The 18,020-nt window shown below is 38.0% G+C and overlaps 2 protein-coding genes and 1 pseudogene across 5 annotated transcripts; all 3 read right to left on the bottom strand.

Annotated features, from left to right (window-relative positions):
• Nucleotides 1–52: 52 nt before the first annotated feature.
• Nucleotides 53–3,252, bottom strand: LOC137709452 (pentatricopeptide repeat-containing protein At1g73710-like; annotated as a pseudogene).
• Nucleotides 3,253–3,608: 356 nt separating this feature from the next.
• On the bottom strand, nucleotides 3,609–7,023 carry LOC137708889 (secretory carrier-associated membrane protein 1-like). The gene is made up of 12 exons (XM_068448051.1): nucleotides 6,863–7,023; nucleotides 6,373–6,477; nucleotides 6,191–6,253; nucleotides 5,919–5,952; nucleotides 5,714–5,836; nucleotides 5,270–5,332; nucleotides 5,095–5,188; nucleotides 4,852–4,897; nucleotides 4,697–4,764; nucleotides 4,293–4,341; nucleotides 3,991–4,056; nucleotides 3,609–3,892 (listed from the first exon to the last, which is right to left on the bottom strand). The coding sequence occupies exons 1-12, from the start codon at nucleotides 6,914–6,916 to the stop codon at nucleotides 3,806–3,808; spliced, it is 852 nt and encodes a 283-aa protein (XP_068304152.1). The 5' UTR covers nucleotides 6,917–7,023; the 3' UTR covers nucleotides 3,609–3,805.
• Nucleotides 7,024–9,730: 2,707 nt separating this feature from the next.
• Nucleotides 9,731–16,330, bottom strand: LOC137708036 (protein STRUBBELIG-RECEPTOR FAMILY 3-like). 4 transcript variants are annotated; one of them, XM_068447004.1, is made up of 17 exons: nucleotides 16,136–16,330; nucleotides 15,499–15,681; nucleotides 15,181–15,310; nucleotides 15,014–15,085; nucleotides 14,581–14,646; nucleotides 14,375–14,446; nucleotides 14,212–14,283; nucleotides 14,051–14,122; nucleotides 13,912–13,977; nucleotides 13,719–13,784; nucleotides 13,182–13,612; nucleotides 12,673–13,082; nucleotides 11,567–11,838; nucleotides 11,322–11,460; nucleotides 10,681–10,817; nucleotides 10,434–10,590; nucleotides 9,731–10,189 (listed from the first exon to the last, which is right to left on the bottom strand). In XM_068447004.1, the coding sequence occupies exons 2-17, from the start codon at nucleotides 15,617–15,619 to the stop codon at nucleotides 10,082–10,084; spliced, it is 2,391 nt and encodes a 796-aa protein (XP_068303105.1). In that variant the 5' UTR covers nucleotides 15,620–15,681; nucleotides 16,136–16,330; the 3' UTR covers nucleotides 9,731–10,081. The 4 variants fall into 4 exon arrangements, with proteins under 4 accessions (XP_068303105.1, XP_068303103.1, XP_068303104.1 ...); XM_068447002.1 differs by having other exon boundaries at nucleotides 15,499–15,689; XM_068447003.1 differs by having other exon boundaries at nucleotides 15,895–16,330.
• Nucleotides 16,331–18,020: the final 1,690 nt, after the last annotated feature.

The raw sequence follows: 18,020 nt of genomic DNA on the forward strand, positions 1-18,020 counted from the left end.
CACAGATGGGAAATACAATACATGTTTCGTCAAATCCGGTACATTTATACAATACGGTATTAGATGCATGAACTTGTTTCTGTACAGTCTAACAACACAAGGAGTTTATACCTTCAAACAATTACACATCCTCAAGATCTGAAGTAGCCTCATCGGACTCATCTTTAGTTTCGGAACCCGTCTTTTGTTCTGAGTAGAACTCATATCTCATCTCTTGGCTAACGAGTTTGGCAAGGTCATGCCTGTTGGCATCTGTATAGGCATCCATAACAGCTTTGTACAAGGAATGATTTGGCTCTATCTCTTCGTATTTCAACCGGCTGTATATTCGCTTCACACCTTCGACCATACCAGCTTTTCCATAGCAACCTACTAGGTTAATATACGTTACAACGTCTGGCTCCAGGTCTTCATCTTGCATTCTCATGAACATGTTCAGAGCCTCGTCGATCTCCCCAGCAGCCCCATAAGCATATATCGCGACGTTATAGAGAAAAGAATCGAGCTTTACATCAGTTTTTGTGAATTTCTCACAGGACTCGAGCGCCAAAGCATGCATACCCACCATAGAGAAGACACTGGTGATGACAGCTTGCCTAGAGTAAGGTTTCCCTTCATGGTAGGATGACTCTAACTGCGTCACTGCTTCAATTGAAACACCTTTTTTCAATATTGTGAATAATACTTTAAAAGTCCCGACATCTGGCAAGAGTTTCCGAGTTACCATCTCATGCAATAATTCGCCACATTCACGGAGCTGCCCGTTAATGGCATAACATGACATTACCTTGTTAAATGAACCGCAGTCCCTCACCAGACCTGACAGTTTCATTTCCTCTGCTATATCAATGGCTTCATCAAGCATGCCCACACTCTTGTAAAGATATATCATGGTCGCATATGTTATCTCATTTGCCCAAGCCTTGGCTCTCAGTTTTTCAAAAATCAATTCGGCTTCAGACACCATCCCATGGTCTGCATAAAGATCGATCATGCTGTTAGATGCAACAATATTTCGGGCACCCTCTAGATCTTTCAATCTCTCATAGAGTACTTTCGCCCCGTCAAGGGAGTCCACCTTACTATATGCCTTTAGGAGGGATGAAAGAACTATTTGATTTGCAGAAATCCCAGACTCTTCCATGTGACGAAAATACTTCAATGCTTCTTCAACTCTGCCATTTTCTACAAATCCGTTGATCAAAGAACCATATACAAATTCATTTGGTTTTACTCCCGAATTGACCAAGTCTTGGTACACATCAATTGCATCAGAAAGCTGGCCAAGGCGAGCACAGCATCCAATAAGAGCAGAGAAGGCTAGAGAGTGTGGCTTAAAACCCATTTCCCGCATTTCAGTTAAAACATCCCTTGCCTGGTCCACTAAATCACCTCCTGAGAACATCTGAATGAGAGAATTATACGTGCAGTTATCGGGCCAAGTCCCATGATTTCTCATGCCCTTGAAGAGTGAAAAAGCTTTATCATAAAGCTTTGCCTTACCATAAGCTTTGATCATGACGTTATACTCCATAACATCCTTCTTTTGTCTTACCAAGTCTTTCTTCCTATAGAATACCGCCTCAGCTTCGGTCCAAAATCCCCTTTCAGCATATGCATCTATAATTGCTGCACATGTCTTTGATGATAACTCACCACTCAACTGGCATTTCTCGTAAAACAACTTAGCCCGATCAAGCTTTCCTTCAGCAATATACATCTTGATGACACCAGGAACAGAATGCTCATCGACACGCACACCAGATTTCTCCATATCCTGAATCACAGTCTCCACTTCTCGGACCATGTTTCTCTCACATAACACGTGAAGAATAGTCCTGTGAGAGACGACATCTGGGGAAAGACCCACCTCTCTGATCTTCCTATAACAGTTCAGAGCAGCATCAATGTTCCCCATATCGGCATACAGAGATAGAAAAATGTTATAAGTTCTTGTGTCAGGAGAAATTCCCCTTTCTTCCATCTTGCTAAGCAAAGTTTCCGCTTCCGACAAATGCCCATTACTTCCACAAGTAAAGATCATAGTGTTGAAAGTTATGACATCCATTGGGACCCCAGATTTCATCATTTCTCCAAACACATTCGCTGCATCATCCAGACGCCCTGCCTTCCCGTACAAATCAATCAAAGCATTATATGTCGTTGCCTGTCGTGGTTTTTGAACAGAGTTCTGTGTATCCAATGAGGTCGTAACCTTTGATGTGGGAATTCTCCCACCTGTCTTGAAAAGTTCAGTGGACAAGAAATGCTTAAAACTAATAGGCTCTGAGCCATAACTATTCACAGAGTCACCCATTGAATTCAAATCTAGTTCATCGAGCTCAATCTTCCCGGTGCACCAATCCTTATAAAACTTATCAGCCCTATCAAACTCTCCTGCATCCTTCAAGGCCCGAACAACCGTATTCATTGTAACATCATCCGGAAACATTCCCCTCAGTTTCATGTGCTTAATCCACAAAAGTGCTTCCTTCACAAGGCCGGCTTTCCCATACACATCAACGAGCATTGCATACGTGTTGTTTGTTGGCAGAACACCCCTTTTCGCCATTTCAATCCAACAAAGCCTCAATTCATCCCACTTCTGAGCCCTACCCAATTTCCGAAGCACCACATTATAGTGTATTACATTGGGAACATACTCTTTCTGTGCCTTGAACCACTCGAAAACACGCAGAACCCTTTCCCAGCTTTTTTGTTCCTTGAGAATTAGTCTGTTCTTTCGGATTCAAATTTTCACCTAACGAATTAAGGGTCTTTTCAAAATCATTTTCGGACTCTATAGACCGCAAAATCGAAGACAACACGCCTCCATACCCCTTCTTCTTACCGTTAATCGAAGAAACTTTCGTGGGCAAAACCGAAGATTTCGAATGACACTGAATCTTAAACCCTACAAAAACCCTAGAACCTCTCAAATTCTGTTTCTGAGCTCGTGAATTCACAATCGTTTCGAAATTCGGAGAATTGGGTAAGTTAAATTCTAGAAAAGCCCTAGCTCTGAAAGGACATTGATGGGGGTTTCTAAGCTTACTTGGTGAAAAAGTGCGACGACTGTGAATTGAGCTCTGGAAACTTTCTTGCCCTAATTCCATGGAGCTGTAACTCTGGCTGTGAAGCATCATTGCCTGCTTTCTACTAGGACTCTTCGGCGGTGGGGGCTCGACGGATTTTTCAGCTCAGAGAGTTTTATTAGGGGTTTTCCTGCTGCAGCCCCTGGAAGTTGTTCCTCTCGTGTAGGAACAATATGAGCCTCAGGGCTAAAACCGACCAGATATTTTGAATCTTTATATTGAATTTCAATTGCAGCTTAAACAAAGTGCTTTCTTAAAATGCATTTAACATGTGCTTTTTCTTGAAGTACTTTTATGAAGTAGAAACACTTATAAGTGTTTTTTGTTTTTTTTTTTCCTTTTTCAATTAGAATCAGAAACGCTTTTGATTGTCAAGAAGCATTTAAAATTAAATGTAAGTACATTTATTTTATGTCATGTATTCTTGACCATAAAATAGTTTCTCAGCTGAAAGCGAAAACAGTTACCGAACAAGTTATAGGTTTCAGTTCTTTATAAATGAGTACAGAAACTGAAGTTGTAGCAGATTCAAAACTGTAGAGACAATAACTACACACGAAGAAACCAAAGAGCGACATCCATCTGACTGCACAGCCTAACAAGTTACGTTTAACTATCCCGAAAATCATCTGGTTTGTGAAGAAACCATCGACCGACAATAAAATAATTCCTAACGAGTTACTATCCCAAGTCCATAGATTTTGGCCACTTCATATTGCTGCCATCATGGTGGTTCGTGCAGCCTCCCGCTTCACCTCTTCTGCCTTTCCGCTGCCTCGGAAATACGTGTATACTTGCTGCAAAAACGACGCACAAAGAGTCAGTTTCTCCGAAGAGGGGGAAGAAACGCAGAGTCAAGGGCAAGAGAAGAATGCCAGTTTGTTAATCGTCGAACCTGAATAACCCAAATGCTGAGAAGCGTTTCCAAGACGTACAATGCAAATCCAATGAAGTAGAGTATCTGAAATGAAGAAACAAAGTCTGAGTCTTCACTGCGTCATCAACTCAAGAGAATACTTCAAGATCAAACCACTGACGGAGCAATCCAACAGTTCAAGTTTTTCGACTGAATTGAAAAATTCTTGTGACTAACACTGCTAGATTGCTGTCTAGCTGAAAAACAAAGTTGTCTGCCGCTTGCAATTACTTGAGGACAATATGGAAGCCAACATGTAATACTGAAAGCCTGAAACTTACCCCAACCGAAACGTTGTAACTCATCAGTTCTATTGCAGGCAAAATACCCCTGTCAACATGATCACACCGCAGAAAAATGAGCTTCAGAGCAGAAAGAAAACAGTGTTCAGGAGGAAATACGGTTAATATACATTTCTTCATTGCGGAAATAGAATACGACTACAAGAAGCCAAATATTGGGAGAAAAGTTTAGCTAACAAGGTCTGCACGAAATCATAATTATAGAAGTAGCCCACATATGGATGCAAATTATCCACTAAAGCAATGTTAAGCTGAAAATTATGATTTTGAATGATGCATCCCTTATTCATTTTTCATTTCTGCCTTGTTCCTCCCTAAACGAAAGAATGAATGTAACTGAGCGATTAGTAAACCTTGTAGACTGCACAGTAAAGAAAACTTACGTGATAGATTTCCCTTTTAAGAAGATTGGAGGAGCAATTGCAGCGTAAATGCAAAACGCAATATGAAGCTGCAAATAGAAAATCAGGACACAAAAGTGAGGTAATTTTCACATCTCGAATGCAGAAAATATAACTGCGGTAAGAACAAAACTCACCAGATAAGACAAGAAAAACCCAGCAAAACTCAGAGCACTATCAGTCCTGTAATAGATGGTACACAATTACAACTATGAGACCTAATATGTTAGGATGAACAAATAACAGCAAGAAAAAAAGTATAAGATAAAATATATGTCGGACAAATGACCGAGAAGTGCACAATGCATAGGCCTTGAGCCTCATATACAGTTCTGGCATAGTGATATACAACAAGGTCGTATCCATGGAATCGTAAATACCTCATAGCACGATAAAGAGGGCGATACCAGACGAAATAGGCTACAGGAACAGTTGCTAGGAAGTAGATTATAGCCAGAAGCCAAATTATTACACCTGCAAGAGGATACAAGTTCAGACTAAATTTTAAGTTCATTTATAATGGTTAATAGGTCTACACTAAGTCGCAGATCAAACCTTCTCCTTTGATCCAGGCTACAGTAACTGCCAGAATATTCCACAGGAGACACACAATCAAACCTGAACAGTGCCATAAACTTAGTTAACTTAAACAACTACAGAATTTTTTTCATTTAATAGTTAGAAGATCTTTTGGTACCAAAACAAGGTACGATATAAAAAGTTCAACAAGATTGCCTTGACCCAACCGAATAATGCAAAAGCAAAACCCAACTCTGAGAATTATAAGAGTAAATTTGAACAAATCATTCGATCTATATTGCTTCTAGATCCCTTTTTCTGGCAATGTTATAACTTTTGTAAGCAGTTTTAAACCCTAAACTACTAAAGTACATACAACAACAAAAAGGCGATCAACGAAAAATCTGCAATCAAATATCATCTGGAAACTGAGGCACCTGTGTGAACGATCACAAAGAAAATAAATAAAACGTAACCTACCCAAAAATGTTGTGAACGCAACATACTGGATCTTCTGCAGATGGATTGGTATTTCATTTGCAATGTCATGATGGATGATGGGGAAAAATGGCGGCCAGTTCTTCTCCTCTATAACAACTCCAGCTGCAGAACAAAACAAGGGAAATCACAAATTTGGACTTGGGTGTCATAGTTTTTCACAAGCACATATCAGAAAAGGGTGAACCTTGTTTTATGGCATCTTCTTTCCGCTTTAGTTCCTGGAAAAAGGACAATAAAATCGTAAACTCCACTTACTAAACAGAAGAGTAACTTGTTTAAAAGCATAAAAATTCTCATTCAAATCAATGTTGCAAGGACTGCTTAAAGGTGTTCAAATAAAAACTTGGATCAAATATTTTGTTCACCAGAACATTTAATCGAAAGTGGTTGATTATTCTTGTTCTCATTGCAACAATTGCGTGTAACGGTCTGGGAAATTTGTTTGTAAGATATTACCTGTTCCCTCTTTTTCAATTCAGCCTCTTTAGCTTTGAGTTCCTTCTCCTTTGCTTGTAAACTCTATAGCAACAAAAATAATAAGAAAAACAGAAAACCATTAATTGCTTGTACAATAAGTTAATAACAGATGAACAAAAAGCCTTGACAATGTGATTCCACATCTTCCATATACTGACTACCTTTGAATTGTCAAGAGGAATATCGATTGTTGCATTGCGATCATAGGGTTCCGGAGGGAGGGGCGAAAGCCTTGGATTTGCAGGGGCAACACCTCCACCTCCATTCTACAAATTCAACAAAAAGTAATAAGATAGAAAGTTACAAACGAAAGGAACTTTCTTTACAAATGAGATGTTCTAAGCTACTCCAATCTACCGGAAATGAACCGATACCAACTAGGATGCAACCAGTCAGATCAGATTCTCCAATTTCACATAACCCACAAACATTTTATTTCTTTACTTTTCTTCGTTTTCTAAGAACCGAAACGGATCATCGAATAATCAAAACAAGCTACATTGCGGATTTCAATTCCCAGTGGAATCAAATTCCAAAGAGAAACGGGAAACGCATTGAACATTTCGCACTCTGATCAAAAGAGTTTCAACATATCAGCAATTCCGATTCCAAAAACTCGTAACGTAAATGCAGGCCTGTAATGGAACTCACCGCAAAGGGATTGACCTCCTCGTCGGCGAAAGGGTTCGAATCGTATCGATTCATGGGAGCGAACCAGGAGATCCACGCTCTGGCGACTCTGTGATAACAATGGGATTCCTTGTCGGGAATGCGAGAGTTAGAGGCTTCGGGAATTGGAATCGCCGATCATGAAAAATGAGAGAGAGAGAGAGAGAGAGAGAGAGAGAGAGAGATTGAGAGGTTATTGTGGTCGATTGGTGAGACGAAGAGTGTACGTACGGCCTTGGTTTTAGTGGGAGCTGTTTGTTTCCTGGGAAAATTGAAACGGAAAATTAGAGAAAATATTATATATGAAGGCGTTTGGCGGGGAAGCGTGGCGTGGGGCCTCTTTTTTTATCCCACGTGTAATATTTCAGACATTAAAAATTGGGAAGTGAAAAATGGCTTATTATATTAGCACCCCAAATATATTGAATACACCCCACATACTTAATACATCCTATATTTACTTTTTCAATTGAAAGTTATCTTAATACACTCCACGTAATTTCACTTAATACCCTCACACCCCATAGTCTCAACATACACCCCACATTTTTTTACCTACACTCCACTCCCCAATTTTTTTTTTTTTTACTCAATGAAACCAGGTTGAAGAAGAATGTGGGGTTGATAGAACGCCTCTATGAATCATTGGATTGAAGAATTTCATTGTATGTACAAAACAAACAATTATATGTGCATCTGCGAGAGCTTTTGGTATCATAGCCAAAAAGGCGAGTAGCTTGACTTGGACGCTCATCTCCTTCCCTTCCTGTTTGGGTGTAATTTGAAGCATCATAACGAGAATCCACATGTTCTGAGTCCCCTTTGTGAAAAGCGTCATAGCAAGGCAGATTCATACGGAGATGAAGTTGTAGTGGTACAATGAATGAAAATCAGGAGGCTATTGATCAATATCCCTAAGCTTTAAAGTTGTGATCAACGTGTTTGTAGTTTCATTGATTTAGGCTTTGTACTACAATAGAGGATGAGATTGGTTTTGAGAGTTGAAGAAAAATAATTGTAGGATATACACGTTAAAGTTGTGATTTGGGGTGTATTTAGGTTTTTTATTTAACTTTATGAGGTTAAAATTATCATTGTATATTAGATATATAAGTGATTTAATATTAAATTTTAATGTGAGATGTATTTAACATTATGTGGGGTACTAATAAAAAAAACCTAAAAAATAAGTCATATTTAATAGTCATTTCTTTGTCAGTAAGATTTGGAGGCACAATTTTATGATTTTATCTAATGAAGACTGTCACCTCACTAGATTTATTTTGGCTTATTTTTAGCTATACCAAATTCAATTTTATTTTCACTTGCACTCTGTAACTCAAAAGTCATAACTCTACTTCTTAAAACTCGAAGTTCACTTCATTTTGTCTTCTGAACTCGATTTTAATCATATTTTGCCTCCTAAAACTTAAAAGTTATCTTTATAAAACTCAAAATTTGTTTCACATTGTCTTAGATCTTTTAATTTTTTATGTGGATTTGATTTGGGTGCTCTACGCTCGTCAATTTCTTTTTTATTTTATTTTTCACCTCTTCAATTTCTATTAAACTTAATATTCTCTACTTGTTGAATGTTAACACATAATAGAAGGTTATAATCAAATTTATTGCACATGTGACATAGTCTTATTAAGTGTTCGAACCCGCATATGTTTAGAAGGCGACTTATAAGTTTTAGAGATGAGAGTCTACAAGTCAAAGTGAAACGAATTTTGAGTTTTAAGGAGTAAAGCGATGTCTTTTGAGTTACAGAGGGCAAAGTAAGTTAAAATAGAGTTTCAAGAGGCGTAGCTAAAAATAAGTAATTTATTTTCTTAATAGTATATTGATAGAGATTAAATTTGAATTTTAGAAGAGAACGAGATCGTCATGTATTAGATTGTACTAGCACCTAAATGGATTTATATATATCTATACAAGAAAAAGGAGGAGCTATTTGCGTTCAACTCTTTGAGGCTTGCATTGTGGGAATGCATTAAGGGAGAGTGCAAAGCGGTGATTAAGTAAAACCACAATCACTAAGGTATCAAATTTGTTTTAACTATTTAACACCAATTAAAATAGCTTCAATTAAGACCAATCAAAATGAATTCAATGCGGACTTGGTTTTCTTAAGGCAGCTGATTTTGTAGCTGTCGGCGAAGTGGTTGCGGCAGTGGCGGCACGCTTGATGGGATTAGGGTTATGGTTTTCCTTTTATGATTTTGTCTTATTGTTGAAGGGTTTTTTTGGCTTTTCCCAATTTTTATTGAGCCGCTTGTTGTAACTTGAATTGGGACATTTAAAATTAGTAAAGTTATGTGTTTTCTCATAAAACAATTAACCATTGGTTATTATTAAATTTTACTCTTCGAGACGGTAAATTGACTATAATGCTCATATAATCCTTTGCCTTTTCTACCTATTGTGTAATCAACCTATGCAAGAACTATTATATTCTCAATACATCTCCTCACGAGTACGGCAGAATTTATCAAATACGCAGATACACGGAAATTGGAATACATGCAGCCAAATTGGTTGTACTTGTAGCATGTCAATGAAGTGTCCATCCTAACATCATGTTTAAGTTGAAACATTCAAACTGAAACCAGTTTTAACTTCATCTTCACTACTTGACTAATGCAGTCGCAACATGTTGCTAAAACTACAATCAACCGATGCGTGAAGAGCCTAAATGGCTGAACAAATCAAATTCCTGCCGTTGTTTATGAGTGATTCGGGCATTCGGCTTTTCAATCCGTGAAAAATTCGCAGTGCACGTCAGTTACGAAATGGAATAGAACAATTTGAACCGGTAGAAATCAAATTTGCAAGGCATCACAGAAATACAGCAGCTGAAAATGATTCACCATCAAGAACTTCTAGTGACAAACAATAATTGCTAAACAATTGGGTTAGCTCATTCTTGCAAGATAGACGACGTTGCACAAGTTTAAATAATAATTGAATGACCAGAAAATATGAACACCAAAATCGGACTGTTGAGCTGTTCACATTCCAGAACTGGCGTAGTTGATTGCAGCGAGCACTCCCTGGAAACGCTTGTGATGTGAATGTTGATGGTGATAGTTCCGGCCATCATCTGCAGCACGTTTACACAGATGTCTCTTCTTGGTTCTAGCAGTAGCTACAACTAGTACACCCCCATCAATACTAGTGTGGTCATTAGGTCTATTTTCATAAATGTGAGTCTTCACTTGATCCACTGCCATTAGGCTCTCGCCGTATCATGTCTAATAGGTCTTGAACAACTTCAGACATCGGTGGCCTGAACTCTGGTTCCGACTGTAGAATATAATACGCGTCAGGAATATGGTTCGCTTTGAAATCAAATTAGTAAACATGTGGTAAATAAAACTCAAGTGTATGAGCATTTAAAGCATATTATATCTTGACCGAATAGAGATACCAGGTATCTTATGTCTATCAACAGAATGATGCCCGTGTTGAAGAATATTACGTCCCAAACTCCATAAAACAAAGTCTTAATTAACTGCATAATTTAAGAAGTCAAAATGATGTTGCTCACCTGAACGCATCGAGATATAATGTCTGCAAAGTGCGATAAAGACTTTGTAGGATATTGTCCATTTAGAGAAGGATCGACCATCCTCGATAATGCAGCAATGTCATGAAGCTGGGTAGTGGCCCATCTAACCAGGAATTGCTCCCCTCGGTTCCTTGTGCTGTGAATTCAAAATTTTCAAATACAAAATCAAATCAGAGGTGGACGGGAAGGAGTGAGAATGCAATTAAGAATTCGTCGTTCTTTTCACCTGTCATAGGACTTTCGGCCTGTTAATAGTTCCAACATTACCACCCCAAAGCTGTAAACATCACTCTGACGAGTATAAATTCCAGACTCAAATTCTGGAGCTCCATAACCATAGGCCGCTAGCAGATGTCCTGACAACTGAAAGTAAGAAACAAGTTAGCATTAGTAAGTAGCATTGAGGATGACACTAAGTAGACAATCGAGACACTGCATGTTTTTCAAAAACAAAGTAACAAGGAAGACCAATAGTCCAATAAACAAGCTTCGAGATCAGAAGACGAAGTCAACCAACCAACAGGCCAAAAGCTACAAAAATATAGGGAATATTGGCTCGCACTAGAGTGCACAATTACATCCATCTAAAATGCAGAGGAATTGTTTCCATTCATACATTATTTTTTTCGTCAATACTCCTCATTTGAAGGCTACTTATCTATTCTATATATTCAATCAAAATGGAAAAATCGTTCATCACACCAAATTCTCCCACTAATTAAAACCATGAAAAAGGAATACAATACATCTCCCCGGAAAGAAAAAAAACTTAAAATCGTCAATGTTGGTCATGACTCATGAATCATGACCCACACTTTTGTAGACAAAAAGCAGCGACTCTGGAAAAGATGTAGAACAATGACTCACCTGACTAACAGAGCCTGATGAAATCAATGGAGCCAAGCCACAGTCAGAAACGTGCACGGAAAGGTCATCATCAAGGAGAAGGTTGGCAGCCTTGAAATTTCTGTGTACAATAGGTGGCTCGCAGATTTCATGTAAATACCTTCTCAAACAAAATAAAAATGGAGTTAAGACTCACTGTATCTCCTATTACCATTGTGATCAGGGAAAAAGATGTGCAAATGAGTAAATTTGGAAATTGTACTCACTCTAAGGCTCTTGCAGCTCCAAGTGCCATTCTAATACGAGCATTCCAGGGGAGTTTCTTCTTGAATTCGTCATCCATGTGCAGAGCATCATGCAGTGAACCATTACTGCAATACTCATAGATAAGAAGCCTTTGACCATGCTCTGCACAGTAACCCATAAGCTCGACAACATTAGCATGCCTGATTCTGTCAATGTTGTTTACCAGTTCAAGGAACTCGTCATCTTTCTGCTGACTGGAAGCTCTCTTGTCCAATTTCTTGACTGCAAGTAGCTGCAAAAGCATCCCAAAAGATAGTGTCAGTTTCTAAACTAGTCTATGCATATAACAGAAACTGCTTGATCGCTTTAGATAGAAGCACATGACACGGGAAGAGAGAAGAATGTCTTCGTGCATACAAAAGTACCCAAAAAAATGAAATAATTCTCTTCATGCAACTCTTTGACGGGGTTTGACGGGATGTGCTATCCACACACCCCTTTTTACTTCTCACACACCCTTATTAATTTCTATCCGTTGATCTTCTTCAATTCATCCGATCCGACGGTTGAAAAATAAAAGGTGTGGGAGAAGTAAAAAGGGGTGTGTGGATATCACACCCCCTCTTTGACCAACTTTAGTCTTTATAAAGTAAAATATCCACATCTTATCTGTTTAAAGTGAAATTCATAAAAAAATTATTATGAAGTCTTCCTGAAATTGCCTATCAAGTTTGACACTTGATCTCGATGAAAATGGGATCTCTCTACATATCAATTCATATATTCTTGGAAGGAAGGGAAAAATGGTTTTTGGCTTATCACATAATGAACATGAAGCACTGAATCTCTATATAAAGAATTAGATGCACACATGCTACATGGTTATTTCGCTACTAGATCAATTATATGGTTCAAAAATAACTCTGCTGTTTCAAGTACACATAGCAGATACTAAATAAACAGTAAACACGAAGGTTGTCGAAAACTATCAAGCAATGCTGGTGGACCTAGCACAACAAAATTGCGAAAATGGTGCAAAACAACAAGCGCCTAACATAAATTTCATTCAACAACTCAGCCATTAAGAAGATGCAATAAAAGAAAAAGCCATCATGAAGAAACAGACCTTTCCGCTAGGTAGCTGTGCCCTGTAGACACTTCCCAGCATGCCTGATCCTAGAAGGTTATCTGGCGAGAAGCTGTTTGTATGTTGCTGAAGGGAAGCAATGGTAAACGACTTTGCAGAAATTGTACGATTTGGACTTTTGGTGGAAGGCTTCTGTGTAGGCAGTTTGGTAGGCACAATTGGCTTCACAATGACCTTCTGAACAGGCGGTGTTGGAGGAGGGGGAGGAGGGGGAGGAGGAGGAGGCATTGAATACGAATCAAGTGCACTCAAACTATCCTCTCGCTTTGGTGGTGCGGCCATTCTACGTACCTTTCTGTCTTGCTCATCATTTGGCTTTGGAATTGCCCATGTTCTTCTGGTTTCTGGCTCATTATCCTCTTTGGGCCTCACAACTTCTTCTTTTGGAACTGTTCACCAAAATTTTAGTGAATTTCTTAGAATAAGATGAATGAAAATGGACAACCGAAGAAACAAATTAAACTGAAGAAAAAAGTGAGAGAATTTACCTTTCTGCATTTGATTGGTTGGTTGAACCACCAAGGACCCATTGTCCCTGGGAGGGTTTTCCCTGTCACCTGTATATGCACCTATTTGATGCCGCTTGGAAATTCTGTCAGCCTCTTCTCTTCGTCTACTACGTCTTGGCATGAAAAACAGAATCGCTAGAATCAAAATAATAAACACCAAAGCCCCTCCAATTGATATTCCAACCACCCTTTTTTTAGTTAGAAATTTCTTCGGCTTTCCAGAATTTGATGCATCTTGTGAAGATGGTCCATCTGCCGATTTCCCAGTTTTTGGAGGACTTCTGCCAGGTGTTTTCCCAGTAGGTGGCCCCCAAAATGCTAGCGGAGGTGCTGGTGGACTCGATGGAGATGTGGGTGATGTTGGTGGAGGGACTGGAGCAAGAGAAGCATTGAATGGATTCCCATCTTTTCTGCATTAAAAATATAAGAATTAGCTACGTGGAGAATCTCTTTCCTTGATAACAATAAAACTTAAAGCTTAATTTAAAGATAAGTCTACAATGTGTGAAACCGCACTTGAAATTCGGGATGCTCAGCAACTTTTCAGGTATGGGTCCAGCAAAAAGGTTGTTCTCTATATTCCTGTTCAACAAGGCAGAAAATCATTTATGATGGGAAAGAAACAGTGGACATAATCAGAAGGCAAGATAAAACTATAAACTTCTGACTACTGTATATGACAATCAAAATGAGTTGTTTAGAGGATTACAAGTCGCTTAGGGGAAGATCCTGCAAAACATCGAGGGTTCCAGACAGCTGATTGTTCTGCAAATGTCTGCCAATAGAGGAGTTAGCTCAACTCATCGAGATAAACCATGCATAATAAAAACCTGACACAAGATACTCACAGAGTGGTCAGAGTTGTCAGGCTTCCTAGAGAGGGTGGCAGTTGGCCGCTCAAATTGTTACTGGAAATATCTCTGCAAAAAGTCAGTGTGTATATCAGCTACTAATAGTTAACAAAAGTCATACAAAGTATAATTCCGAAAAATTCAGAATAAGAACCTACAAGTTGGTCAACCCTGGAATGCTCTGAAAGGAATCTGGTATTTCTCCGGTTAATTGATTATTATTAAGAGACCTGATTGGCGAAATAGTATATCTTAGAAACAATTATATAAAAAACCGGGAGCTGCTGGGCTGTACCAAAAGCTAGCAAATTGATGACTTACATTGCTGTGAGCACAGCTAACGAGGCTATAGAATCTGGGATGCTTCCGGTGAATTGGTTAGCTGAAAGAAAACTGCCAAAGGTAAAGACTATCATATCTTTTGCACAAGGATGTGAGCACAACAGGTAGGAAATAATCAGCAGTCTGGGGCTAGTATTTAATATAAGCAGTACGAAATTATTATTTCATGAAAAGGGTTGACGTACAAGCTTTGCAGGGTAGCAGGTAAACTGGATGGAATACTTCCCCCGATATGGTTGTTGCTTAGATCTCTGCACACAAACACCAATGTCAAAGGTCCACAAATGTATCAAAAACATAAGGTCAGCTGCATATTATGATGTGAGGCAAGTATTCTACGATCTTTTCCAAAGTCAAAAACTCGAGTAAAAAAAATATGTGGTGACCTTAAACACAAAAAGCCCATACAAACTAATCAAACCTAAATCTACTCGCAATCACCCCATCATGCATATCACTCCCATTTTGCCTGTTTTGTCTTGAAATGAAGAACAATGTAAAGGATTTTAATGCCAGTGAATGAAAAAAATTAATTTGGAGCAAAAGATATAACAAACCAGCAATCTCGCACACGTACACAATCATCAAGTTCAACCAGAAAAAGAGAGTACAACTTACATTGACCGTATTGAAGAAAACATTCCCAAGTGTTCACCCAGTTCTCCTCCCAAATTAGCGCCATTAAGAACACTATAAAATCATTAGAACCATAAGCCACTGACAATTAACAGGTTACGAAAAAAAATTATATAAATAAAAGAAGCCGAGCAAAGAGATTAACGTACATTTCCAATATTATAGAATCGTTGCAGTGAACACCTTGCCATGCTTCACCACACGGGTCCCCTCCAGCGGAAGTCCACCCAGGAAGAACAGGCGTGCCAAGCGAAGCATGTAAGTTGTTAATTGCAGCAACTGATCAAACCACAAGTAAAACACATACAATAAGTGTTTAAATCTCCAATTAACCATATGAACTAAGAAAAACAATCAAGTAAACATATTTCCACACACAATTTCACTAAACTACGCATATGAACTCCGAAACTACCAGACCGAAGCCACATTATAGTGAAAAATCTATCGAATAAGTAGAGAATTACCATCAGTAGTACTAGTTGCTCCAAGAGAAACTTGAGCAAAGTAGATCAAAAGCAACCCCACTGAAACCTCAGCGTAGATCTTCAACTTCTTGTGCTCCAACACAGATCTCTTCCTTCCCATTGCTCTCAAATTTTAGTTTACTTCTCAATCCCCTTTTTTCTATCCAATCACTCACACATCATCTTCCAATCTGAAAAGCAATTAAAAAACAAATTAAAAGAGATTACTAAATAATAAATATTAATACTTTACATAAACAGAAAACAACCCATGATCTTAACTTCCCAGAAAACGAGAACCCAGTTGCCAAAATTCAAAGATAAACAACCTCATAAGAGAATCCAACATACAGACAAGCATATGGTTCATGTAAAAAAGCAACGAGATGAACTTACAGAGAAAATGGAGAGGTGAAATACTAATTAACCAAATGCTGAGTGAAACCAACGGAAATTATCGAATTAAATAATGCAGGAAAATGCAGAGAGCTTTGCGGAAAAGGAAGTGATTGCTTATCCGGGATATTTTTAGTAGGACAAGATAAAAAAACCTTAGACGCTAAGATGCAATGGATCAAGCAATGGAAGTGAGGGATGCGAACATAATTATCGCGTCATAATTTGGATTTATATTTACCGGAAATTGTTTTTTTAAGCCTTGGGAGAAAAGAAAGAGGTGGAGAAAAAGGCAGAGGAAACTGCAGAAAGTTCGGAGAGAGAGTGAGGAAGGAGGGGGTGTTGTGAAGCTCTGAAACCCTCTTCCTTCTCTCTCTACTTTCTGTTATTTCTTTCTCTCTCCTTCCACTATCTTTCTCTCTCTAAACTTCTTGTACTGAGGAACACTGTATGTGTGTGCGTGTAAGTCATGCATATCTCTTTGTAAGAAAAAGGGTGAACATCAAGTCCACGCTCTCTGTGGGGCGCGTGTGATATTTATTATATTTGAGATTTATCTTCTAAGAATAATAATATCTCAAAATATTTTTATTTTTCTTTCATTTGTAAATTTTGGGATAAATATTGTGAGGATGCTTGAATCTTGTGAGTCCATCTAAATTTGTGGGTAATGAATTGCACATCTTAAACGTGGGAAGATATTCTTTTTCAGGTGTATTTGGCTCTTTAGAAGCATGAAAACAAAAAACTTAATGACTACCATGTATTTTTGTGAAAATTGAGCGCATTAATTGTGTGCTCTGTCTAAAAAATTTCCTTCTTTGAATATAAGGTTTAACGCCTTCAAATATTATGCAATCTCTTAATACTTTCAATTTAAGTAGAAAAAGCAAGTGTATTTACTGCAAAATTCTATCGTTTTACATATTATGATTTTCTTTTTGAAAAACAATTGAACGTAGAATTTAAACTTAAGATCATTTTCAACAAAATAGAAATTGAGCGTTGCTTGATCATATGATAACCATGTACGAATTCTTTAAAAATTGAATCAACGAAGGAGAAAACTAGGAATGCATTTTTGTTATGTTACTAATACTTGTGCTTAATTAAAAACGATAGACCATATATTAATTCCATATTTCCATCCTTTCTTTTCTTTTCTTTTTTTTGAAAAATTAAATAAAAGCAAAATACCTTAAGAAATTTTATTTGGACTGAAATTAGATGACAAAAAAAAAAAAAAACATTTGCCATGGTAGTGTTTGTGTTCCCACGCTTACCCCGCGCGCGTAACTTGACAAATTAAGGGACACCGGCAAACTAATTTTCAAAAGTTTTCTTACTATACAGTCAATAATAGCCGCCAGTTTTCTTATGGGCCTCACGTGTTTCGTCGAATGATTACTATGGGCCTTTTGTTTAGCTCATTGAAAGCCCACAAGAATTAATATATTTAAAAAACCGCTGAAAACAAAATTACGAAAACGGTCATAAGTTTTGACTTTTCCCAGAAGCCCGTCTAGATGAGGAGCGTTGGAATATTTTTGTCATAAACGTCAGGGTGTGGAAATAAAATTGTAGGTCAGAAAAAGCGCTTTCGAAAAAAGCAATTTTATCTGCTTTTTTTCAGAAAAGTCAGAAGTTGGAAGAAAAATTGGAGAAAAAAATGGGTATCTGAAAAAAGGGCAGCAGATTTTAGCTGTCACTTAACGGGGAATCTATCTGATAAGGGCCAATTCAGCCCACCGACTAAATTTAAACGCCAACTTTTGTGTCGTTTTGTTCACGTCAGCAGATTTAATCATAGTTTAATGTGTCTGTTTTGTCCCCTGAAGAAATAGTATATTACGGCGACACCACGGCTGAATTAAGGTTCTATTAGGTTACTATATTTATGTATTTTACTCAATTATTGATCAATATATCACATGGCACAATTTACGGATATAATATATCTGCTCTCATCTTTCAATATTCATTAAATTCATATGAAGGCAGTGTCATACGCTCGTGAACTGATTCTGACCATTCATGTTTGAGAATTAAGATAATTTCATGTGCTTGTACGAGATTCCATTATTGCATAATTTATGGTGATCATAAAACGTGATCATTGTCTCAAA

The sequence above is a fragment of the Pyrus communis genome, chromosome 11 (assembly GCF_963583255.1).
Source record: "Pyrus communis chromosome 11, drPyrComm1.1, whole genome shotgun sequence".
Taxonomy (NCBI): Eukaryota; Viridiplantae; Streptophyta; class Magnoliopsida; order Rosales; family Rosaceae; genus Pyrus; species Pyrus communis.

Bases quoted from the DNA above. Each gene is read 5' to 3' on its own strand.
- LOC137708889 (XM_068448051.1), bottom strand. From the start codon at position 6,916: ATGAATCGATACGATTCGAACCCTTTCGCCGACGAGGAGGTCAATCCC. The intron at 5,189-5,269 runs GTTTGATCTGCG...ATCCTCTTGCAG, and splicing joins AGCCTGGATCAAAGGAGAAG to GTGTAATAATTTGGCTTCTG. The intron at 4,765-4,851 runs GTGAGTTTTGTT...TTCTATTTGCAG, and splicing joins GGTTTTTCTTGTCTTATCTG to CTTCATATTGCGTTTTGCAT.
- LOC137708036 (XM_068447004.1), bottom strand. From the start codon at position 15,619: ATGGGAAGGAAGAGATCTGTGTTGGAGCACAAGAAGTTGAAGATCTAC. The intron at 15,311-15,498 runs GTAATTCTCTAC...TGGTTTGATCAG, and splicing joins AGCAACTAGTACTACTGATG to TTGCTGCAATTAACAACTTA. The intron at 10,190-10,433 runs GTGAGCAACATC...TATATTCTACAG, and splicing joins TTATATCTCGATGCGTTCAG to TCGGAACCAGAGTTCAGGCC.